At 39.5% G+C, this 27,156-nt stretch overlaps 1 protein-coding gene across 1 annotated transcript in view; it reads left to right on the forward strand.

Moving 5' to 3' along the window:
- Positions 1–27,156, forward strand: part of LOC127568103 (potassium channel subfamily T member 2) — a 546,938-nt gene that overhangs the window by 174,249 nt on the left and 345,533 nt on the right. The window contains exons 3-6 of the mRNA XM_052011419.1: positions 3,697–3,796; positions 7,838–7,882; positions 10,976–11,024; positions 21,701–21,760. Of these exons, the coding sequence (XP_051867379.1) occupies positions 3,697–3,796; positions 7,838–7,882; positions 10,976–11,024; positions 21,701–21,760 (254 nt within the window). The remainder of the gene's footprint in view (positions 1–3,696; positions 3,797–7,837; positions 7,883–10,975; positions 11,025–21,700; positions 21,761–27,156) is intronic.

Consider the following 27,156-nt stretch of genomic DNA (forward strand, 5'->3'; position numbering starts at 1 on the left):
CCTTCTTGCCGTCAACTTCACCTGAACTATCACTGACACTTCTTTTCCTTTTCTTCTTCTCTCTGTCTCCGTCTCAGGAGGGAGATTTGGCACTGACATCTTCTGTGAACTCACTGACAGAGCTACTTCCACTGCACCTCCCCCCATCCTACCTCCTGAAAGTATGCCATCCCTTTTCCTCAATTACTCTGTCTCTGCATCTGTTCTCAAGAGCTACTCTCAGGATTCTGAAACGTCCTCCTCCTTCTAAAAACTTGACTTCTCCTCTGTCATAGTTGACAGAGTTTCCACACGCATTTCCTCCATTTACCACATGCCTGTTCTCATCCTCCATCCCCCTAGACAGAACAGCAATAGAATTTCCTTGGTCCTCACCTTTCACCTAACAATCTCCACATCCAACACATTCTTTTCCATGTCCGCCATCTCCAATGTGATCCCACCAGAAAGACATCTTCCCTTTTCTCTCATCCATTCCCTCGCCCCCACTTTACGGATTTCTTTCCACAAGGACCACTCTCTTTGTGATTCCGTAGTCCACTCATCCATCCCCACCCACCCCTCCACCTCTCCCTGTACTCTGGCACTTTCCCCTGTACCCTGCATCTGAAGGAGTTGTAGCACCTTACCCTTCATCTCCTTCCTCAACACCATCCAGGGACCTGAACAGTCCTTCCAGGTGAGGCAGAGGTTCACCTACATCTCTTACAACCTAGTCTACCGCATCTAATGCTCATCAAGTGGCCTCCTCTAAACTGGTGAAATGAAGTGTAGACAAGGCAACTGTTTTGTGGAGCACCTGTACTCTGTAACAGCCATCTCAAGCTTCTGCTTGCATGCCACTTTAACTTGCTTTCCCACTCCCAAACCAACTTGTCCATTCTCTGCCTTCTCCATTGCTACAGAGAGGCAAAACACATATTGGAAGAACAACATCTCATATTCTATTTGGGTAGCTTACAATCTAATGACATGAACATTGAATTTTCTCCACCCCCGGTGTTCTTCTCTCACACACACTCACCTGTTCACCTAGTTTCCTTCTCCCTTTGTTCACTTCTCCTCCACGTCGTTCCATCTGCCCATCATCTCCTCCCCACTTATCACCTAACAGCTTCTATTCCCCCTACCCACCACCCCACCTCCCCCCATATGGCAATAACCTGGCAATTTTTTCTCTTCTCCCTCAATCCTGATGCAAGATCTGAAACAGAAATGTCATCACAGATGTTGCTTGATCAGCCTGGAATGTTTTCATAAGAATTTCAGAAATAGTTGCAGAAGTAGCTCTTTTGACCCATTGTCATTGATCCACCATTCAGTTAACTCACTGATTATCTTTTACCTCAGCACAACTTTCCTGACTGACCACAAATATCTTAATGTCCTGAATATCCAAAAATCTAGGATATACTTGGTGACTGACCTCCACTACCCTCTTGGGTAGCGTTATCTTCAGAAGACCCTACATATAAATTGGGAGGATCAGTGTGTGAGTACCTGTTCCCTCACTGCTAACTACACCAGCACTGAAGAAATGATCAACCGCATCAGCTAAAATGGATAAGACTTTCTTATGGACATCTAAACAGATGCAATATTCATACTTTCGTCATGAAGTAAGAACTCAAAAGGGTCCAAGAAAATGCCTTAAGCGTACCATCAAAGCAAATACAGGCACCAGAAACTGGGAGATATTAACTAAGGTCAAGGCTGCATGGAATTGCCTCGTGAGAGGGCATAATCACCGAGGAAGCAGAAGAACAACAGAAAAGGAGGGGAAGAAACAGGAAAATAGGACATAGTTCCCTGTAGCCTGACGCTCCCATTTGTCACCATCTGTAGCATGTGCCGGAGAACTTGTAGGTCATAGCTCACTTGTATTGACTATTAATGTACTCCCTTCTACTTGATCTATGGAGATGTACCTTGATCACGAAAGATCAAAGCATGAAGCCCCACCAAAGATCTACCCTTGACTCCTCCTATTTCTCATCTTATAAAAACATTATTTTCCACTTGTATGCTGAGATGATCCACCATCCTTACTTTCTTCATCCCCCACTCTCTCTATGATGTTAAACTGCTTTAATGTAGGATTAGTATAAATGGGTGGTCGATGGTCTTAGCGGATTTGGTGGGCTGAAGAATTTGTTTCTGTGTTGTATCTCTCTATGACCATAAAGGATGAGCAGAGATTTCCCCAAAGATCAAAGCCATTGTCTTTGGTCTCCGACACAAACTCTGTTCTGTGACTACCAATTTCATCCCCCTCCCTGACAGCTTCCAACCATTGGTCCCTCTACTAAAGTTACATAGCTTAATCAACCACTATCTTGGTGCTGAAACTCTACTGCCTGTACACTTGACTATTTCTTAGTCTAGTCTTACCTAGTATTCCTTGTTCCACTCTGGTAAAATTGGTGTCATTCAAAAACAACTTCCCAACCTAAAGAGCACCAAGTCCCATTTACTCCTCACCCCTGTACTTACTGAACAGCAGTGGGTCTTGTTTAGGCAATACCTCATTTTTAAAATTCTTACCTTTATTTTTCAATCCCTATATGGTTTCACTTCTCTCCAAATCTATAATTGCTTCCATACCTACAATCCTTTAAGATATCCTCCAAGTCTCACTTTTTTATCATCTATGTATTTAATTGTTCCATGATTGGCTGCCAAGATCTGAAACTCCACAATTTTCTTTCTAAAATTCTTCCCCTGTGCACATTATTTTCTGTTCTTAAAGTTGCCTGTTAAAACCCACCTCTTTGATTGAGCTTTTGGTCTTCAAGTCTAGCATTCCTTCTGTGGTTTAGTGGTTTTTTTTGTTCAATGATGCTTCTGTGAAATGTATATCAATGATGTTCTTCTACTTTATTTGTCAGTTGATGTTACTTATACTAATTTCATTATTCATCAATTTTAAAATTATTTTAGGGAAATATAAATTTTCATTCTTGTAAATAAGTTTATAACTTGGGTTTTATGTGCTTTTATTCATTTTTAATTCTTTCTACGTTATTTTTAATTCAGAACAAGTTGGCAGGTAATCTTCTCTAGCCTTCTAAACATTCAACCTAGGCTCTCATAAGGAGGATGATTTAGTTTGTGATTACATATCTGTTTGGCAGAGTAATGGGGGGATTAGCCATAATCTTTTGGTTGGATCTTTTCCTAAACTTTATAAACTTAACATTGATTGTCAGTGGTATTCAGGTTTGAAGTTCTTAACTGACAGCTGCTAAAAGTGTGCACGTGAAAATGCAGGCAGTGACTTCAAGAAACCTAACCTCCAGGCTTGACTCCTCCAACACACACCTATCAGTTTTTTTTTGCTTTTAATTTTAGATTTCCCAAATTTATAATCTAATATGTACATAAACTAGGATTAAGTTCACTGACAATACTTGTTTAATTTATGTTTTACCATGAGGAAGGTAAATATGTATTTTTACATTTTTAGTTAGAGAAAAATTATTTCTCCTCATCTGTTTTATTGGCTTAAGATAAATGTTACTGGACCTGTGATTAAAACAAAAGTTTATTTTCAGCTGATATATTTATTAAAAAGTATAACTGTATGGTGACATGCATTTCCTTGTATCTGCATTCTGTTATTTGGAACTATATAATATAGTAGATATATTAAAAAAAATGACTATCTAAATGAGGCTTTAATTTTAATTATTTCAGGTCTGCGAATACGCCTGTTCAATTTTTCTCTCAAGCTACTAAGCTGTTTTTTGTATATTGTTCGTGTGTTACTCGATGATCCTAAGGAAAGAAATGGATGGTATGTACAAAATCAAAGCTTTATTCTAACTCAAATAGACATCTCATTACAGTTCAGTTTAAAAACTAATCAAAATGAAGCACCATATTTATGAAGATTTGCCCAAGGAAAGCAAAATTCGTCTTAGAACATAGAACATTACAGCACAGTACAGGCCCTTTGGCCCATGATGTTGTGCTGTCATTTTATCCTGCTTTAATATCTATCTAACCCTTCCCTCCCACATTGCCCTCTGTTTCTCTATTATTCATGTGGCTGTCTAAGAGCCTCTTAAACATCCTTAATTTATCTGCCCCCCACAACCTCTGACGGCTGTGCATTCCACGCACCCACCACTCTGTGTAAAAAAAAAATTACCTCTGACTGTCCACTCGATCTATGCCTCTTATTATCTTGTACACATCTATCAAGTCACCTCTCATCCTCCTCCTCTCCAAAGAGAAAAAGCCCTAGCTCATTCAACTTATGCTCATAAGGCATGCACTCCAATGCAGGCAGCATTCTGGTAAATCTCCTCTGCACCCTCTCTAAAACTTCCACATCCTTCCTATAATGAGGCAACCAGAACTGAACACAATACTCCAACTGTGGTCTAACCAGAGTTCTATAGAGCTGCAGCATTACCTCATAGCTCTTGAACTCAATTCCCCAACTAATGAAGGCCAACGCACCATACGCCTTCTTAACAACCCTATCGATCTGCGCGGCAACCTTGAGGGATCTATGGACATGGACCCCAAGATCCCTCTGTTCCTCCACACTGCTAAGAGTCCTGCCATTAGCCTTGTATTCTGCCTTCAAGTTCAATCTCCTGAAGCATATCTCTTCACATTTTTTCGAGTTGAACTCCATCTGTCACTTCTCAGCCTAGGTCTGCATTCTATCAATATCCTATTGTAATCTGCAGCAACCTTCTACACTATCTACAACACACCAACCTTTGTATCATCAGCAAACTTATTAACCCACCCTTCCACATCCAAGTCATTTATAAAATTCACAAAGAGCAGGGGTCCCAGAACAGATCCCTGCGGAACACCACTGGTCACTGACCTCCAGGCAGAATATGCTCCATCTACCACCAACCTCTGTCTTCTATGAGCGAGCCAATTGCGAATCCACACAGCCAAGTTTCCCTGGATCCCATGCCTCCTGACTTTCTGAATGAATCTTCCGTGAGGGACCCTATCAAATGCCTTACTAAAATCCATGTACACCACATCCATTGCTCTACCTTCATCAATGTGCTTTGTCATATCCTCAAGGAATTCAATCAGGCTCGTGAGGCACGACCTGCTCCTTACAAAGCCATGCTGGCTGTCCCTAATCAGCCTTGTCGTTTTTCATCGATGTTGCTCCTTAGAGTCATGTGACCACTAAGTTTATGAATTATTTGCTGAAACATGTGAGTCGCAAACCAAGTTTTGGACAAATGAGGGCTGATTGTGCAATATTCTGATGTGGAACTTTGTAGGATACTGGTTATGTAAAGAAATCATGGACATGCTGCATTGCCTTTGGCCACTTTAGTTTTGCGTACCTTGAGGGAACTTTTTAACATGTTACTTTAAAAATGCAATCAGGACCTCTGTGTGTTTCTCTGCTAATTTCATTCAACGTAATCATTATGGATTTGCCCTAAATCTCCAAAAATATATAGTGTTCACTTTGCCCTAAATCGCCAAAAATATATAGTTTTCACTTAGCACATTGGACTAGTGGGCTTTAGATTGTGTTTGAATGATCATTTAAGGAGAAAATAATAATTAGAATGTTTTCATCACTGTGTTGTATTCAGTATGTTTTATAGTAACAAATGATATATAAGTATGTTACAAAGTAAGGAATAATGGGCACAATTTACAGTTTTTATAATATCATTGCAATTATAATACCTCTGCAATTTGAGAACATATTGTTCAACATTTCTTTCACCAATTTACCACAAGTATCATGCAGCAAGTTTTAACGATTTCAACCAAATGTCACACAAATTAATCAATCTTATTACTTTTAAATTAGTCACTTGGCTTTTCTCAGACTTGGCAATAACTATTGATCAACCATAAAATGATGATTTAAAAATGCCAGATGGAATTTCTTGTGAAAGTTTTTTTTTATTGTTTTTTAAGGTAATACTTAAAGTCATGGAGCTATAGAAACATACAGCACATAAACTGGTCCTTCAGCCCACCATTTCCATACTGACCATCAAGTCCCCATCTGTGCCCTTGGCCTGTGGCCTGCTATGCTTTGGTGATTCAGATGCTCGTGCAGATACTACTTAAATGTTGTGAAAGTCCCTGCCTCCACCACTTTCTCAGGCAGTGCAGTCCAGATTGTAGCCACCCTCTGGATGAAAAATAATTTTCTCAGATCCCCTCTAATCCTCTTGCTCCTCACCTTAAACTTATGCCCTCTGGTTTTAGACATCTTCACTATGTGGAAACATTTCTTACTATCCACCCTATCTATACCCCTTGTTTTTTGGTTCTCCTCTTGTCAGCTCCCCCCTCAGCCTCTTCCACTCAAGGGAAAACATACCCAGTTTATTCAGTCACTCTTCTTCCCTGACACTGTCCATCCCAGGCAACATCCTGCAAATCTCCTCTGCACCCACCACAGAGCATTCACATCCTTCCTGTAGTGTGGCGACCACAAAACTCCAGTTGTGGCCCAACTAAGGTTTTATAAAGTTGTACCATGTCTTTCGTGCTCTTGTATTCTGTGCCAGAGCTAATGAAGGTCAGTATCCTGCATGCCTTCTTCAAACTTGCCTGTTTCATACATTTGTCTATAAGTAAATCAGGGCCCATTATGTAAATAGAACCTGCAATTCAATATCTGTGCTCAATGTGTTCTACCTAATACTAGGCATATATGTTCCTGCTTATTACCCTCCCAGTAGTCTTCACTTCCACCCTCCCCTCCTTCCACCTGGCTCATTTTTTGTTTGCCTCCATCTATCATCCACCTGCCTCTGTCTCTCAACTCCCCTACTTGGCTCGATCTGCCCACCATCCTTCACCCTTCCTCATTCCACCAATCACCTCTGCCCCTGTCTCATCACTCCCCCCTCCTCTTTATACTGGCTATCTTCCATCTCCACTCACTGCTGATGCAGCATTTTGACCCAAAACATCAACTTTTCCTTTAGCCCCACCAGATGTTGCTTGACCCGTTGAATTCCTCCAGCAGATTGTTTGTTGCTCCAAATTACAGCATCTGCAGTCTCTTGTGTCTCCTTAGCTGTATATTCTGAAATGAACTGCTCCCTGATTGTGGAATGTGTTTCAATCGCCCAGAATTAGGTTTTGAGATTGTACTGTAAGCCACATCGTTGGATGGAAAGGGATAACTATTACCATTCATCTTGCCTGTATTCTTTCTGTTGGCTGACAAAGTTTAAAATTTCTCCCATGGTATGGTGGGAAGGCTTTACTATTAACAATTATGTAGGAATTGTACAAATGAAGGAATTAAAAGTTATGTAGTTGATCTAGGGGGCCTCATAGATCTGGAAGCTTGGTAATACAAGGCAAGGAAGTGTTTTGTACCAAGGTCAAAGAAACCATGAAAATGTGCAGTCATTTCCTCATCAGTAGCTATAGTTGGACCTGACGTCAGGAGAAGCAGCTGCAAGAGAAAACTAGATGACACGCTTGGTTAGGAAAAGAAGATCAGATATTGCATTCATAAGTCGGAACGTGCCCAATCTTTTCTCCCAAGGGGAGATCCCACCAACACTGGTTTTGCATTGGAGCGATTTTAATCCCACTTCAGATGAAATCAGTCTCAATGCACTGCAGCTGTGGAATGAGTATTTTGGACTATGTGAAAATCTCTGGGAGAAAAGGTACTGTGATTTTTATCAATTGGTTACCTGTACTTGAGTAAATATTACAATTTACAATAATAATTTATTATTAAACCTAAAGATGCAAAGTAGTATTTTAATGAATAATGGTGATATGTAGACAAAAATTAAATCCACCAGTTTGGTCTGAAATTATTACTTACTTTGTGTTTTGTTTTATAAAGTTGGGGCTGTTCCAGTCAAAACCACAGTCTCAGCAAGACTGACCGGTAAGTTTTGGAATTGTTTATAAGTGCAGAATAAGTACCTTTGTCAGACTGCAAAAGAAAATGTATTATTTACATTTTATACACATCAATTGATAGAAAATATGCTGAATGGAATGGGACCATGAACCAAAGTTTCCCTCAGCAGAAGTGTCACAAAAAAGAGGTTGGGGGTGGGGTGGGGGTGGTGGGCGTGTGGTTGGCATGGAGTGAATAAACAGAATAACAAGTCCCGAGCCCTCTTATAGAATTTCTGAGTATTTCCCAAAAGGCTGGATCTTTGGAATTGGATTCTTAAATACCCTGCATAATTAGAATCATAGTTCAGCCAACCATATCCATGCCAATCTTCAAGTACAAATTTATACTAATCTCATGTGCTAGCACTTGGTCAGTAGCCTTCTATGACTTGGCATTTCACATGCTCATCTAGATAAATCTTAAATACTGCAAGAATATCCGCTTCCACCACCCACTTAGGTAGTGCGTTTCAGATTTCAACTGCACTGAGTGAAAAAGTTCTTCCTCAGATCCCCCTCAATGTCTTATCCTTTACTCTAAGCCTATGCTGACTTGTTTTTGACACCACTGCTAAGGGGGAGAATTTCCAACTTTCTAGCCTTTCTGTGCCCCTCATAATTTTATGTATCTCTATCAGTCCCCCCTTCAGACTCCTTTTCTCCAGGGAAAGCAAACCCACCCTATTCCCTCTCTCTTCATAATCAAAATGCTCCATCCCAGGTAATATCCTGGTGAATCTCCCCTGCACGGTCTCCAGTCCATTCACACCCTCCTTAAAGTGTAGTGATCAGAACTGCACACAGTACTCCAGCTGTGGCCTAACTAATGTTTTATCAAGTTGTTCCATAACCTCTTTGCTCTTATATTCTATGCTCTGGTTAATGAAGGCAAATATCCTCTGTGTTTTCTTCACCATTTTATCTATCTGTGCTGACATCTTCAGAGATCTTTGGTTATGTACACCGAGATTCCTATGTTCCTCAATACTCCCTGGGGCTCTACCAGTCATGGTATATATTCTACCCATATTAGTTCTCCCAATGTACATCACCTTGCACTCATAGGATTAAATTCCATCTACATTCCTTTGCCCATTTTACCAACTGATCAATATCATCCTATAGCCTCAGACTATCCTCCTCACTATCAAGTCTTGATGCAGGGTCTCAACCTGAAATGTCAACCATCACTCTGCCTCTGCAGCTGCAGGGAGCAACTTGCAATGGTAATGAGTAGATCTGCAGAGACTACCAAGCTCAAGGACAGCTTCTGTCCCACTGTTATAAGACTATTGAACGGTCCCCTAGTACGATAAAGTGGACTCTTGACCTCATAATCTACCTCATTATGGCCTTGCACCTTTTTGTCTACCTGCACTGCACTTTCTCTGTAATTGTAACACTTTATTCTGCATTCTGTTATTGTTTTCCCTTGTACTACCTCAATGCACTGTTGTAATGAAACTATCTATTTGGATGGCAATACAAAATGAAGTTTTTCACTGTACCTCGCTACATGTTACTATAATAAACCAAATTACCAATCTGCCAGATGCTGCCTGACCTGCTGAGTTCTTCCAACAGTGTATTTTTTGCTCCGGATTACAACATCTCCGGTCTCTTATATCTCCGCCATTGTTCATGTCATCTGCAAACTTATAATCATACCTCCAACCTTCATATCCAACTCATTAATATAAGTAATAAACGGTGGGTCTCCACAGTGTTCCATGCAGTACACCACTGGACACAGGCTTCCATCACAAAAAACCACTACCTGTTACCAACCCAATTTTGGGATACAATTTACTAACTTGCCTTGGATCCAATGGACACAGGCTTGCTTGAGTCCTTCCCAGTACATGTTGATTAGCACCTTTAATGTCCATTTCTGGCACATGGTGGCTGCACTGCATATAAAATGCACAGTTGCACTTGCTGATACTTTGACAGCTTTTATCAAACCTGCATCCGCAACAACCTGGGATGAAGTCAAGAGCACAACCAGCCAGTTCTTTTCTGAGTGCCATCCCACACTGATCTGAGAAATGTACATCACCATTTCTTCATCACTGGTAAGTCAAAGTCAGAACTAAAATGCAATGCTCCATACCTGAGCTGCTGCGTACTTGCAGTCAGTACTTCATCAGCTTTCCTCTAGCATAGGTACTGGCAACTTTGGGAATGGTGCTGATGCTGGAGTTTCGAGCAGATCATAAAAAGAGAGGTTTTTTGCTTTGGTCAATCTAGAGAGGTCATTGAACTTTCTTTGCCATTGCAAGCTCTCCCACTTGCATCACAAATGTAATTTTAAAGACTTTCTACAATTCTAGATGAGGTGGTTTGTCGGGGGGAGGGGGGGGAATTGTGAGAATTACTCCCCACTGTCTACCTGGACTAGAGCCTCCACAGCTTGGAAGTACTAGTGGCCCAAATTAAAGGTCTTGGAGGTAATTCTGTTTCCATTTGCACGTAGAATACACCACTCCAAGGTGCTGACTAACTTACCACCAGTGGTAATTAAAATAAAGGAAAATGTAGATGTTGGAAATCTGAAATAAAAAAACAGAAATGCCCGAAACACTTGGCTAGTCAGGAAGTATCTGTGGAAGGGGAAACAGAAAAGTCTTCTGCCTGAAACATTAACTCTGTTTCTCTTTCTGCAGACGCAGCCTGACCTGCTGAGTGTTTTCACCAATTTCTGCTTTTATCATCAAAGATACATGATTTCCAGGACTCTCTCCTTCTCCCCCTCACCTAAACAAGTGGGCAATCAGTGGGTCTACCAGGCAAACAACTGAATTATTATAAGATGAAATGTATGGACTTTAACCATTGTTTGGTAGATAGAAATTCATGATTTTTGTCAATGTCCATGATTTTATGCCAACTAAGCAAGTCAAACTGCACTTTTATTTCTGAGATTACAGAATTTTTGGATTTTTAATGGTGTATTGTACATCATTTTCCATAAGTACCCTGCATATTATGTGCTTAAAATAAGCAACTATGCGCATTACAGCAAATATATATGAAATACAAACTAACCAAGATTACCATTTTGATTTACCATTAGGTCTCCTATAATCTGGGTAGAAAGAAGTCTTCCCTTATGGGGTTTACAGGTAAGATATGACCACCAGTACAAATAAATTTAAGAAAACAATCATTAAAAATAAAACTAATTTTTGCTGGAGTACTGATGCTATACTTGGATTACAAAGTAAAACAACAGGCAGAATAGCTATTTTCTCATTCCACTTGTTGACAATCCTGCTTTGATAGTGCAGGGACCTTAATGCATTAATGGGTAAGTAATCGTTAGAGTGTACTAATTATATAAGAGGGATATCATCCTTTATGCAACTTGTTATTGCCATTTAGAATGATTTATTAACCTGATTGGAAACTCAGTTCTCACTGACTTTCTGCACAATTGGGCTGATATTCAAACATGTAGCAAATTAGCTTCTATCCATTAGCTTGCTCTTAGTTTTGATTGCTTTTCAGATAAGGTCAGATTTCACAGAATTTTGAAAGCTTACAGACAAATCTAATGTGGCTCTCTATTCTTTCTTTCTCTGGCTTGCATTTGGCTACACAAACTGATTATTACTGTCTGGAATTTGAAAATAATTTATGCTGTCTGCAAAAAAAAAGTCAGGAGATGTTATTGTTCTTCAGTTAGCCATTTATGTTTGGCCTCGGGTAGTGACTGCTGAGTTCCTTTCCTGAGCCTTGGGCAGAATTAAAGAGCTATCAGTCTATACAATATTCGTTGTACTATAAAATATAAGAAATATGCCATCAGCAATAGTGGTAGAGTTCCAACAAGACACACAGCAGATACCACACATTGGGAACAGACTGAACAACTGTGTATAGCAAAAATACAACTCAGTCTGAAGGGAACTACCCTCCCCTTTTTCTGCTTCAAGGAAGAAAAACAATCCTAGCACAAATTCAAGTGTATCAATCTGACTTCATGGTGACATTAATAATGCAATATAATTGCTACTGTGATGTGACCCTAATGTGCTTTGGTGCAGCTTTAAAAAGACCAATTCTTTTTAATGTCAATTAAAAGACCAACTCTAGTACTTCATTTATATAGTGCCTTTGGTAACATACGTTTTATATGCCATATTGTTTGTAGTTCTTTTAATGCTGTCACCAATTTATGGATTGTATTATATGACAGGATTAAAAGAACCACGGTACAAAGTAGTAGTGCTTGGCGACAGAAGGTTCCATACAGAAATTGGAGAAAAAAAATAACTGTAAACTCTGCTGCATTTGCATTGGTAATTTAAATTATGGACCACTTCCATAGCTTAGAGAGTTTATGAGAGAGATGCTGAAGTGACATCCAAGGAACTAGTTGATGAAATTGTAAAATTTAGATGCCATGCCTGATTTGGAATACCCAAAGCTGGGCTTGATCCCTCCCATTTAGATAACACATAGATGTGCATTGAGATAATGAACTATGTGATTCAATTGAGAGGGTAAACATTGGAAAAGTAAAGTTGCCCAAGTTACTGGATTTTCAGGGCAGCAACCCATCTAAAAAATGGAGATGGTAGTAGGAACTGTTCACACTTTACTTTGAGCTGGCTGGAGCAGACTGTTGGTAATAAATTTGTTGTTGTATCTCATTGTTACAATGGGAGAGAATTGTTATGTAACATAAAACCCCTAAGTGAGATTATGGAGAATGCTTCTAGATGCATTACAAGCATTTTCCAACTTGCCCAGAACTGAAACAGTGAATGGTTATTGTTTTTTATGTGCAACCAGGACTAGGAAAAATGCTTTGATCCTTTCCTAAAGGAGAAAACATGGTAAGCAGATAAATCCAGTTGAAAAATATGTACCTGCTGCCAAACAAAATCAAACCTGTGGAAGGAACAGCCGCTAGGTGTATTTACACCAAGACATTGGTGCAAGAGCAACCAGTGTATCATAATATGACTCTGGAGCAATCCATTATGTTCTCCTGCAACAAACCATCACTCTCAGGTAGATGCAGTTAAAACCAACAACTCATGTGCTGTTGATGTACAGACAGACTACACTGAAGCCAGCTGGGAAATGTTCTCTGAAGGTGGTGAACCTAAAGAATCAAGGAGAGAGTCATAGCAGAGCCTGCGTTCTGATAGTTTGAAGATAAGGAGCTGACACTGCAGGTAAGCACCTCCGAAGAGTGTCTGGGAACAACGATATTGCAGGAGAATCAGCCACGTGTAGAGTGCTGATGGATATGGAGAGGAGTTACGCACAAATGGAGAAGGAGCTACTTGCGTGATCCTTGGACTGGAGAAGTTTCGCTGGTGCACAGATCAAAGAACTGCATGTGTGCACAGTGATTGCAAGCCACTTGAGATCATTGCTGTTAAGTACCAGAGAGGTTGTGGGAAATACCCAAGGCAAAGACATGTGCTTAGCTGGCATGTTGAACTGAATGTGTACTGAGGACATGAGAGATGCTTTGGACATTGAGCATGAAAAAAACAATGCGGTCAGATATTCCAATCTCTGCAGGAGATTGAAGGAACTATCAGACTAGCTGGCACAGTGCATTGCCTGAAGCAAATGATTCAGACAGGATAGAAAACAACACCATGAGATTGAACCTTAGCTCAGATCATGCCTCAACACAAGCGCTGGGTTCAAGGCGATCTGATCTTCAGAGGTAAGAGGATAATTGTTATGAAGAAATTATGTGATCAATACATCTATGTCACATATTTCTGAGAGAATGGATGCTTATACAGAAGAAAAGAAAGTTTTTACTGGCTTAGGATGGAAGAGAAGATGAGAGACCATGTGAGGAAATTTGAGACCCACAGATCTCAATTATTAAACAAATCAAAGGAAACATTTTACCTTTATTGGTTTCCAGATAAACCCTGAGCAAAGGTCAGGTCTGTTTCACCTGGAGGAAAAATTATGTTTGGTGATGGGTGATTATTTTTCAAATTTATGGGAGAGATTTCACGAAGAGGAGCTATTTATCAACAGTAACTCACAAGCCTCAAGGGCAGTCTGCTAGCTATAACATCCCCAAGGTGCAGATCACAGTAAGAGGCCACTGTTCACAGCAGATAACCTTGTGAGGTTATCTGATCACCAGAAATGATCAGCTTGCTTTCCACAGAGTAATGGAAAGGCACAGGATACTGCAAAGGTGGCCAAGGAACTTCTGTAGAAGTCTGCATCATCACGGTCAGATCCTTGTTGAGTTTCCTGACCTTCTGCGACAACGTGCCCCAAAGGATGATGAGCAGTGAAGTGCAGGGGATTATGAGGACATGAACCAGATCTCTGCTCCAAAAAGTGAGCTGTTGAAACTAGAGGACAATTGGAGACAGCCAAAGGAATACAAAACCACCACAACAGAGATGCTAAAGATACAGCAAGGATAAAGCCCACAAAAAATTGACACCAGATAGACCGAAGGCAGTGGTAACTTGACACGCCCCCTGCCCCAGATCATATGAATTCATGATAGAGGAAGGCATCCCACATTGACACAAGAGCTGCCATCTTAGAAAGATCACTACAAAGGAAACTGATATGGAGATACCAGAAGATGCTCGACTGCTTCTGGAAAGAAAACATCACAGCTCATTAATAGACCTCTGGAGAACCACAACCGGTTAGGATTGGATTGGGAAGGATAGTCCATTAATCCAAACAGAGTAAAGCACATAGATATTGGACAGTGATTTGCATGATCTTTTTTCTTTCATCTTTTGTTATTAAAGTAGGGATACAATATGTACTTTATGTAATACCGGTCCATGAAGAATCTGTGTTCCTTCAATCTTGTCATCCCTTTAATGATTGTATCATGTACCTAAATGCAGGCGAGTGTTCGAGCAGTATTTGGGAACAAAAGGTTGTTTTGAGAGAAAGCAACTGTAAGCATGCCTGCTGGTTCTGTAAACTGTTTCATGAATAAAGTACCTTTGTTGATTGTTTAAATTACTACCTATTGCTAGCATCTTAGAGAGTTAATAAGGGAGACACTGAGACATCTTTCACTTGCTGCCTTCATGTAGTCATAGAGTCATATGGCACGAAACAGGCCCTTCGGCCCAACTGGTCCATGCTGACCAAGATGCCCATTTAAACTTGTCCCATAGTCCTTTCCAATTGCCGTCATTATAATGTTTATTCACTTGTTACCTTTATATATTGTTTTTCACTTGCTCCTTTTTATACAATGCCTTTCATTGACTCATTTTGTATGTTAATATTCAAAGAACTGCAGAAGTGTACAGCACGTTAGAAGACTATTGAGTCCATGGTGTTTACACTTACCAAAATAACCTATCAGACTAATCTCACTTTTCAGTTCCTGCTCCATAATTGTGCAGAATATGACATAACAATTGCTCATCTGAATACATTTCCACTATCCTTTCGGACAGTGTCTTCCAAACCTGGTAGAAGGATCAGAGGGAGCTGTGGCTTTTATCCCCTTTAATTCTTCTATCATTTAAAATGCATAACTCCCCATTACTCACCACCCTGTGAAGGGAAATAAAATCTTACACATTCATCCTATCTAAGCCTCTTTCAATTTCATACACTTCATTAAATCTTCCTTCAGCCTCCACTGTTCTGAAGAAAATAACCACAATCTAGCCAATCGTGCTAACAACCAAACTTCTCCAGCCCTGGTAACGTTCCCCTAAGTCTCCTTTCCATGGTCTCTATACTTCCTGTGATGTGATAACCAGCACTCTTGTGTTTTATATAGTTCTCAGATGATGTCCCTCCTCTTACATTCTGTGGTCTAGACAGCAAAGGAAAGCATCTTGAATGTTGCCTTAATCATCTTACCTTACTGTCTTACTGTGTTTGTGGATCTGTAGATGTGCATTCCTAGATCTCTCTGTTCCTTTGTGTTTTTCAGTACTCTTCTATTTATTGTATATTCTTTTGCCTTGCCTGCCCTCCATACAATTCTGTGGTTGAGCTCCATTTGCCACCTTCAGAGCCTCATCACCAATCCATTGAAATCTCTCTGCAGTCTACGACTTTCTTTTGCACTGTCAACCACATGGCCAATTTTTACATCATCAGCAAACTTTATAACCCTGTTCCTTATATTTGCATAATTAAAGGAATCAGTTTGCCACTTTTTCTTGAATCCCCTGGACTTCTAACTTTTCTGATCAATCTGCAGTATGGGATCTTGACAGTGACCTTCACTCAAATATGTGGTCAGAATACTAACTTCACAGTGTAAGGAATTCTGGCATAGGTCTACTTTGCATTTGTGTCTACTGACTCACTGCAGGAGCAGGAAGAAGCAGCATGCAAGGATGCAGAGAGCAGGTCGTAAGAACAGATATAAAAGTGCATTAGAAAGTAACACCATTTGTTTCTCCCACTTATTGCCACTCCTGCCATCATCTCCTAGCTTTAGCACAGATACTTTTTTCTTAAAGTTTAACTCTGTTTTCCACCAATTTTTCTACTCTCCAAATGTATTGAGACTTCACTTGAGGAAAGTTCTTTGGATGCTGACTATCATGCTTTAATGAGTTCAGCTTGCTATCATTCAAATACAAGTTTTGTCAGTAGGTGTTAGCAGGTTTTTGACTGTCTTTAGTCAGCATCTCGACAATTGCACTGTAGTTAGGATTGCATGATATACATCATGCTGTGTTCTCCTCTCTCAGCACTAACTGAGATCAGCTAAGTCTGCACTATTTGGGGATTAAGCTGTAACCTTCCTGGTGAAAATGTCATAGCTACTGGGTAAATTTGTTGAGACATGAAAGTAGCAGAGATAAGTTTAGAGTTGGTAATGATTTATTATTGTGGAAGCAGTATGTGCTGAACGGTTTCCCTGCGGAACATTATATTGCACAAGAACTCAATTTGATCTCCAAAATAAAAGCAATCTGGTTGGTATATCCTGAATCAGGATTATCTAAAGTTTACGATTATGACTGGTTTTATATAAAATGTGCATACCCAGTTGAAATTATTTTAATCTCATGCTCACACTTGCAAAAGGAACAGTAGCTGTCTGTCATTATCTTTAGTCCTGCTGCTGGGTATAAATTATTTTTTTTACTTTTTTTGATGTTGCATTGTATTTGGTTCAGAAGACACAATGTTTCTAGAGTTGAATACCAGAGTCACTTGTTCACTCGCATACACTTGGAACTCCAAGTAAATACCACATTTTTTGTGGAAGTCAGATACCATTAACACAATGGCTGCTTCTGTATTCAAAGTAAAATCTGACTCTGGCTTGATAACATTTCACATTCTTTCCAAAGCTCCTCCAACTCTAACTGTATTTTGTTCACTCTATTTAAGAGTTCCATCGGGACTCAAGGCACTTCATTACAGTGTGTGCAACTGAACTACATGCATGATGCCAACAACATTATAAGCCATAACCTCATGACCAAATCACTTAAGGTAGTAGCAACACAGCAGCCTTGTTATACATTCATATCCTGATAAATTGAAGCAGCGAACATATTTATGTTCATGAACTTACTGTTGTCCATAAGGCACAACAAATTCCATTGAATGAATACATTACTGTTCATATTTGCAAGTGTTGAATACAAAGTGTTCAAACTTATAAATGTGGATTAAGCATAACCCAATTCACACAAAAGTGCAAGTCCACATGAACAACACTTGAAGAAGTATGTTCTCCTGATATTCTTCTTCCACTTCCTTGCAGCTTGATCTTTCTTTGCCATCTTGATATTCCAGACTTCCTGCCCTGTCCCAGTCTTGCATTATGCATTGGCTTCCAGTTGTCTCTCCAGAAGCTGTACTTCTCCTTTTCTCCATCTTCCCTTTTTGGACACTGGCTGCACATTCCTCCTCTTCTCTATTGCTTTTGGAATGCTGCTGTGGGCTTCACTTCAGTGAGGACATTATGTAGCCTGACTTTTCCTCCAGCCACATTGTGCTGAGCAGATACCACTAACACAATGCCTGCTTCTGTATCTAAACTGAGAATGGACTTTGGCTTAATACTTTGAAAGCACTTTGGTTATTCATTCTTTCCATAACTCTTCCAACTCTAACTGTATTTACTTCACCTTACTTGAGGGTTCCACAGGCACCAAGAGACTTATGGGCAAAAGTCAGTTCATTACAATGTGAGTGGGCTGCATTGAACTATTAATCCTCTGCATCTTCAGCCTGTGGACTTTACCTGCTCCACATCTCATCAAAGTCAATTCTTTTGCACTTCAGACCAACAACGACTGTAACCCACTTGCCCTGAGCAAGATCTTCCATTCCCCAATTCTGAATTAAACTGTCAGGCTTTAGTTTTGCTTGCCACTTCTTCCTTGACCGAGTTTTCTCATCCAGAGTTCCCTGAGCAACACTGATTGGATGTTAATAACAAGTAATCTGAATGATAGGAGACACAGCTATGATCTCTTTAGACTTCTCTCAATCTCTCATTTCATTACCCTTTGTCTTCAACTTTAAAATAAAATTCATTGCTCCAGAGTGTAGATTTCTTTCTGGTCCTGAATCCAATGTCCTTTTTCCAGCACTGCCTCCATTTGTGGGGTTTAGACTGATTTTGCTCCATGACATGCTTCTACTCAAGGTAGTATCATTCCTTATAGCTTCAGTCTGTGCTGTTCATATGGGTATTTTTGTATCAGCATGTTCCCAGTCCTGTGTATCTTCAGAATGCCTTAATGATCCTCCATTATAACCACTTCCAAAGATTGTATCTGTGTCAAAACTTGGTATCTCACCTGGCGTCTTCAAATTTTGCCTTGTTTCCCTGTCCTTCACCTTGGATACACTTATGCTGTCCACAAAATCGACAACAATGGACCAAACCCCAGCAAATTCACCTGGTCCCTTCATACTGATGTGGTGATTAAGGAAGCGCATCAGCTTATTTACTTTCTTAGGCATCTGAGAAGATTTGGCATGTCCACGAGCATTTTCTCAAACTTCTGCAGATGCACTTTAGAATGTATGCTGATGAGTTGCATCTCAGCCCAGTATGGCAACTGCTCTGCTCTGGACCGATGGAACCTACAGAAAGTGGGTAAACACTGCCCAGTCCATCACAGGCTCTTCACCTCCTTCCATCCAGTCGATCTTCATGGTGCATTGCTTCAGGAAGGCTAATCGTATCGTCAAGGCTGCTGCCACCCTGGCCATTCCCTTTTCTCTTTTCTAGCTTCTGGGAGAAAATACAAGAGGTTGGAAGCCCAGATGTCCAGACTTAAGTCCAGTTTCTTCCTCAGTGCTGTCAGACTTCTGAACCAATCACCTCTTTCACATCCTCTTCCCGGTGGTGCTGCCACATTCTCATACTCTGAATTCTACCTCTCTTGGTCATTCTGTTATTGTCACTTTAGCATTTCTTTTTGCACCACAACCTTTGCACCATTATGTTGTTTTTTTCCCACTTGTCATTGTATTTATTATTCTATGTATACTGTTTACTCAGTGAGCTTTGTGTGAACAAGGAATTTCATTGCATCCTGGTATATCTGACAATAAACTGATCTGATCTAATCTAATCTAATCTAATGTTGATGCTGGGGCTTGTTTATTGCTGTCTCTTCCCATCATTGTGTAACTAAGATGACTACTTAGTCAGCTTCCTTGCACCTCATTTAGTGCCCTTGTCTACCATCAATTTTACCATCTCTGATTCTCCAGAGCATTAAATATTCCTGTCAGAAGGCTATTCCATCCAGTTTCCTTCCCCATATCAGCCAATCATCTTCTTGATTTCATCAGGTGTTGTTCTAAATTTTGAGCCATGGTTTTGAAAATTTGCAAACTTCCCCAGTTTCATTTCTATAGCAGTGGAGGTACATTTCAAGTAAACAACCTTTATTTAGGGCAGTTGATTTTCAACTTTCCACAGCATGACACAAATAATGATACATGGTATATTTACGTGACACCGTGTCTTAAGTAGCAGCAACCCAACAACCTTGTTCTGATGCAGGGTCACGATCTGGAATATCGACAGTTCCTTTTTGCCACAGATGCTGTTGACCCACTGAGTTCCTCCAGCCATTTGTTTTTTGCTGCAACAACCTTAAGGTAATTTTTACCTTTGTAGTTAACAAACTTGCACACGTGCTTCTCATGAGATTTTATCTCTCAACTTCAGCCATTTATTGATCTTTTGTTTTTCAAATCCGTCAGCACTTTTGCCACATAATCATTACTGCTTCTGGTGCAGTTGATTTTTTTTTTGCAAATTGGTCTCTCCTGAGTTTCTCTGTTCACACATTATACACAGGACAACAATGCTACAGAGAGCATACAGAGTAGATTCACTAGAAGGATGTTACAGATTAGAAACTCCAATTTACAAGAAGGGACATGGGGGATGGGGAATACGTTCTCTTGGAATAAAGGTTAAAATGAAATTTAATGGAAATTTTGTTTTTCCCTCAAAGTGTTGGTAAGTTGAACAAAGAAAGAATGCTTTGGTTGAGCTGTCAGAAACAAGCCATATATTTAAAACTATTGTTGGGGAAGTGAAGAGAGAGGATAGAAATAGCTTATTTGTGTGTAAGGTTGTTGGGTGCATGGAAGGCTTTACCACAGGGAGCACCTGAAACAAAGTTCATTGCATTGTTTCACAGAAAAATAGAGCCCAAATTGAAGCATTGGACCATACGGCTTTTCATATATCCATCGGCTTCAGCAATTGTTTCACCTTATCTTGCCTGAAAATAAACTTTTTTTAAAAAAGAACAGAATTTATGCCAGTTTATGAACAGTTCATGCATCTTTACTGAAATCAGGAGAGTAAGTGCATGTATTTGAGAAATATTCAAATTAACACCAGCTGTTTAACTATTTAATTGAAGTAAATGTTTGATGACAGATTGTTATGAACACTGACCATATTTTTCAGATAGGTGGAAACTGAGTTTAAGATGATTATCTCTGTTCACATATTGTGACAATGTTGAGGATAGCAATTTTTTTCTGCCAGGCCAGTTAGTAAATAGTAAGAAGGTTTTAATTAAATCCAGAAATCTGGATGAATTCAGTCAGAATATTGTAACAATCAAATTCTTGGTATTTTATACCTCTGACATTAGAACAAAGTTTTGGAATGTCCAGATAAACAATTTTGAGAGTCTTTTTAGCCATAAAGGATCCACAGGAAGCATTGGTTGGCCACACAACTTACAACGAAATGTGCAAATGCAGGTGCAGCATGAATCGTGTGTTGTATAAATCAGTTCTGGGTTAGAATGAGAGACAACAATAGGAATTAGTTGGAAAATGGCATATTAAAGTGAGACAGAGTTTGATTTAAAAAGAAATGTGTATTTCACTGTACAATTTTGAGTAAGCTCATCAAAGAATGATGTGTTTGTTGAACCATGGAGCTCATTGACTGTAACACATTTAAACATCCATTACATCATCAATTCTATGTAATTAAACAATGCAATACACAGGAGCTGTGCATGGTTAAAGGAATACTATGTTTAAATGATACAATAGGCCTTAAAATAACAAAGATCCATGCAAGGACTGCTGAGGAAACTATTAATAACCATCCTTCTCTGGCTAAAACCTAAAAAATAGAAGTTGCAGCTTTTGTAATAATCTTGTGAAATTTGGAAATCAGCAATGTTAAAATTGAATTTGTCCCAATTCAGCATTTGAGAATGAAATGCTGATATATTCTGTAATATTTTAAAAGATTATTTAATGCTTAGTTAAAATACCAGAGACTCTGTTCTTCAGATAGTCTGTTGTGTTAATTCCTATTATTTCCTTTCAGGTTACGGTTGCCTTGATAAGTTTCTTTGAAACAATGCTGTTGGCTTATCTCAGTTATAAGGTAAGCTTTTTGATTTGAAATTGTTGCTTGGCAACCCACTGCTTGCACAAACTGTGGATTCAGGGGATCCGTCAGATTGGTTTTACTAGCTGGTCATGAAACAAAGGTCAGGAGAATTTGCATTAAGTGAAAGGACATAGGGTAACAGTCTTTTCCAGGTTACGCTGTTAAAGTGGTAGATAGTGTTTCCATTTCAGTATTTGGATGCCCACGAGGTATGAGTCATTGGCTCTTCGTGGAATACAATATATATTACACATTGGTGCAAAATTGATTTTAATTCCTTTGATGAATAATTCAATTAGTTGATAAGCATTGAAAAGTTTTTTTTCTTTATAAAAAAAACAGCAACTATTTCAGCTGGTGCAAATTTGGAAGTAAAACTGAAATGGGTTTGTTCTTTTTTTTGAAGCAAACATTAATTTGTTAACAAGGGTGTTAAGTCTTTGTTAATGAACCTTCTTAAGGTGCAGCTGTTTTCCATCAGGAGTAATTAAAGCATTCGGAAAGAAATTAGTTCAATTGCTGAGCTGGATCAATCATGCTTTTTGGATCAATCAAAATGCTGGCAGGTTATTTGTCTGCAGTAGGTGTTCCATCACCTTTGGTCTACAAATTGATGGGAAAGAATTTACCAGGAAGATGGGCCCACGGTAGTCACAGATAAGATTTGCTGGAATAGTTACAGGAATGAGTACCTGTTGCTAACAGGATAGGTTAGAGAAGTTATGGCTGCTTTTGTAGGGATTTTGGTTGTGTATATAAAGATACCATTAACAAAAGGTTAAAAATGGGAGGATGTGAATTTAAGGTAATTGGCAAAATTGCAGGTGATGTGAAGAAACTTGAGTGGTTAAAATTTGAATGGAAAGCATAAAACTGAATAGTAATTTTCAGAAGAGAGTTGGATAATTATTTAATTGAATCATAGAAATTTATGCTGTGGAAGAAGCAATGCAATCAATTGTACCTCTGCTGGCCAAAAATTGATACCTTGGGTTAACCCTATAATTGTAAATAATGGATCTTGAAGTGCTCATTCAGATACTTTTAACTTCAGTTTTGCATTATTTGATGGTGGAGAAACTGACATGGATTTGGGCTAACTTGACAATATTTCTAAAGTGCTGATGCAGATTGAGTGGGTTGCATGGCTTCCTTCTGGTTGTATCATGGAATACCTACCCACCCTAGCGATCCTGTACAAGTGGAACAGACAAATAATGCAGTCAATTATATTCTTCCTCTGTGCACCTGAGAATATAGCTATGTTTCATTAAACTGCTCTAATTGTAGACACAAACAAGTCTAGAAATACAATCAATTGAGATGTTTCATGTGAATCATATAGCTTTTAAAAGTTGAATTATACATTTTAATTATTTTAAAATTAGGATGCTGATTACATGTTAGAATACAAATAGTTTTGGGTGATGGAGTAGTGTTTGATTTTAATTGCCAAGTGGCTTGCATCGAGAATGATTGGTTTCATTTACTTTCTTCCCACTCATAGTTGTATGGGACCACGGCAATTTTGCTTGCTTTATTTCAGTAACATGTTGCCAGCCCAGTACTGCTTCACAACAGCATATGCCAGCTTCTGAGCAAACCTGCTTTTATGAATTTGTGCTTCCTAACTTTGGGGAACTAGGTTTAGGGGGAAGCCTCCTGTTTGGACAGCAGAATCTGGATGTTTAATCAAGTAATTGAAAAGCAAAAACTACAGATGCAGGAAATCTGAAATAAAAGCAGAAAATGCTGGATGCACTCAGCAAGGCAGGTAGCATCTGTAGAGAGAGAAACACATTTAACACCTTGGGCTGATGACTTTTGTCAAAACTAGGAAGAGTTAGAAATTGAATGTTGTTATTAAACCTGCTGATAAGGACAACACTCTTATTGGGGGGGGGGGGTGGAAATAACTCCCTACCCTTGCAGAGGCTGACCTTCATTGGTCTGACACAAGAAAATATTAGTCGTCCACCAGGTCCCTCAAGTGTGCCCTGTCATTCAATATAATCATAGCTGATCTCAACAACTCTGCCAGTTCCCCATGCCCCCTCAATTCCTCAATCTTTCAAATATTTTTCTATTTCCATTTTTAAATACATTTAATAATCTGGCATCCACCATCCTTGGGGGCAGAGAATTCCAGAGACTCACTACCCCTGAGAGAAAAAATTGCTATTTACCTTAGTTTTAAAGGACTGGCCCCTTATTTTGCAGCTATGTCCCCTTGTTTATGACTCTGTCATTAGTGAAAATGTCTCAATGTCATTTTAGGATTATGTATGTTTGAATAAGGTCACTCGTCATTTTTATTTTGAAACTTCAAGGAATACAAACTGCTTCTTGCATCTCCCTGGACCATGAGCCCCAGCACTGAATACCAGACGGTGACCTTGTTTCTCTGGACATCTTTCCTCCACAACTTCCATCCTCATTCTCTCAATCTTCTCAAAGCCTACATCTACCTCCCCAGTTTCCGCAAGCAGGGCTGCACTCACAGGTCCCTTGTTTCAGCTTGTTCTGTTCCCACAGAACTTAATTTCTACCTTGAATCTTTTTCTTCTCCCCTTTCTAATCTTGTCCCATTTGTATCCATGACAATCTGATCCTCTGCCACTGACACCTCTGTTTCCTGGTTCCAATTAGCTAACTTTCACCATGGATGTCCAAATTCTCTGCACCTCCATCCCAAAGCAGGATCACCTGAGCACTCTCAGCTTCTTGCCTGAACAGATGCCCAACTACTTTCCTTCCACTGTCACTCTCCTTTACCTGGCAGAATTCATTCTTGCATTGAACACAACTTCTTAGGATGAAGCAATGCTTGGCTCTATGTGGGATACATGGACAAGTCCCTATATCAGTCCTACTTGTGCTTCCTTTCTTGCCTTTTTTCTAGTGCATTGGTGACTGTATTTGTGCTGCTTCTTAGGCTTGCGTGGGCATCGGACACTTTATGACCTTTGCTGTCAGTTTCCACTTTCACATGGTTCATCCCTGACTTTTCTTTTCCCTTTCTTGATTTCTCTATCTCCATCTCGGGAATAAATTAGTGATTGAAACCCACTGCAAGTCCACAGATTCCCAAGCAACAAACAAGATGTTGGAGGAACTTGGCGGGTCAGACAGCATCTGTGGAGGGAAATGGACAATCAAAGTTTCTGTTCAAGACTGTTCATATGGACTCACTTGATTCTCACCTTGACTACACTTTCTCCTGTCCTACTTCCTGTGAGGACTCCCAGTTCCTCTGGCTTCATCATGTCTGTTGTTTACACACCAGTACTTTCACAGTGTCCTTTTTACCTTAACTATGGCTTCTTTTCCACTATGGTTTTTAGGGTTTTCAAATGCATCTGTTCAATTACCCACACTTCTGCTCTCAACCCCCTCTCCTCCCACCCAGAGCAAGGATAGCGTTCCCTTTATCGTCACCTTCTACCCCAACAGCCTCCAAGTTCATGGATCATTTTCCATAATTTTCACCATCTTCAAAGTGATGCCAGACACATCTTCACCTCTCCCCACCCCTTTCAGCACTCTGAACACACCTTTTCCTGTGCAACTTCTTTGTTAACTTTACCATCACCACCAATGGTCATTTTCTTCTCATAGCACCTTTCCATTCAAGCACAGGAGGTGCAAGATCGGCTTTATCACCTCTTCCCTTCCCACCATCCAGGGATCCAAAATTTTTTTCAAGGTAAAGCAGCAATTCATTTGTGTGTCATTCAATTTAGTGTCTGTCATTCAGTGCTCAATGTGGTTTCCTCTATGTCGTAGAAACCAAATGCAGAGTGGATGACAGTTTTGCAGAACACCTCTGCTCTGTCTGCAGAGATCACCTTGACCTTCCACTTGCCTTTCACTTTAATTCTCCATCCTGTATATACACTCTGACTTGTCTACTTTCGACCACTTGCACTGTTCCAGCAAAGCCCAACAAAAGCTTTAGGAAGAGTATCTTATCAACCGACTAAGCACATTACAGACCACAGAACTCAACACTGAATTTTTTTAATTTAAAACTATTTTAGATAACCAGACTTGTGTTGGAACTGGCCAGCACTAATTACAGGTTATCAGCCTATAACATTAACTTGGTATTTTCTCTCTTCACAGATGTAGCTAGATCTAGGTACTTCCTACATTCACTTTTATTTCAAATTTCTGACAACCACAGTGTTTAGGGCTCCTTTTTTTTCTCTCTTCTTTGTCCTCATTCATCCTTATATACATCTCCTCCAGACAGATCAGCTGCAATTAGTGAGGTATCGCCACCCTCACTAGAGCTGGCACCACTGTCATTTTTGCTATTGGCTCTCTTGTGGTCTCTGTCACAGTTCTTTGTTCTCTCCACCATTCTTCCTTCACTGCAACTGAAAAGGTGTTGGATTTCTCTTTTCCTAGTCCTGATGAAAGGTCACCAACATGAAAAATTAGCTCTGTTTTTCTCGCTCCACATATTCTATTGGATCTGCTGTGCATCTCCAGCATTTTCAATTTTCATTTTATTTTTAATTACTACTTGTCTGGTTTCTGCTGAGTAGGTAGGATGAAGATGACCCACTGATTTTAATGTTATTAGATTTAAAAGACCCTTAAACTTAGAACACATTACAACAGTGAAATGGACTGGCAGATTTGCTGCAAAGCCCTTTTTTTCTTGTGCACAGTTTCTACTCAAGAACTGAATGAATGTCTTTTGCCATGCTCGAAGAGTTAATGGTTGCTGAACCACTTCAGTCACATGAGCCTGAATGTTATTGCAGGGAAACGCTAATGGGGCAGGTCTGCCTTTAGGTTATAAAAATTGGAAATAGCTGGCTCATCCAGAAATACAAATGATTGATGATTTGTGGTGCTTAAAAAGAAATTTAAAAATAATGGTAAGATTTACATTTCTGTTCCTAAAAGTACATAGCATGATAAATGCAAGTTCTCCAGCAATATTTTTTTACCAAAATACACAGTTAATGCTGCATCGGCAAACTACAGAAATGTTAACAATGTAACTCATTCATTCTGCACTCATAAAATCTTGATGTTTCAAAAATGATGATTTACATTGACAACTCTTGTGCATGCTAATTGCAAAAACAAAAGAATTATTTTCAATTGAATGGGAAATTATCCATGCATGGTGACTTAATTCATGTAAATTGTATTTAAATCATGAGCTGCGGCAAGCTCATCCCATCTGTGTCTCAAACGTTATGCATTTCTGAAAGCAGTTCATTTGCAGTTGTTTGAATTTGGCATTTGAGAATAACATTATTTTTGAGGGTAACATTGCCTTGTTTATCGCCACCTGTTTACAAGTTGAGAGAATGGGTTGCACATTATTCCCAGGACTAAGCCAATAGCCAAATAATTGTGTATAATGC

This window comes from Pristis pectinata, chromosome 3, assembly GCF_009764475.1.
Source record: "Pristis pectinata isolate sPriPec2 chromosome 3, sPriPec2.1.pri, whole genome shotgun sequence".
NCBI classification, from domain to species: Eukaryota; Metazoa; Chordata; class Chondrichthyes; order Rhinopristiformes; family Pristidae; genus Pristis; species Pristis pectinata.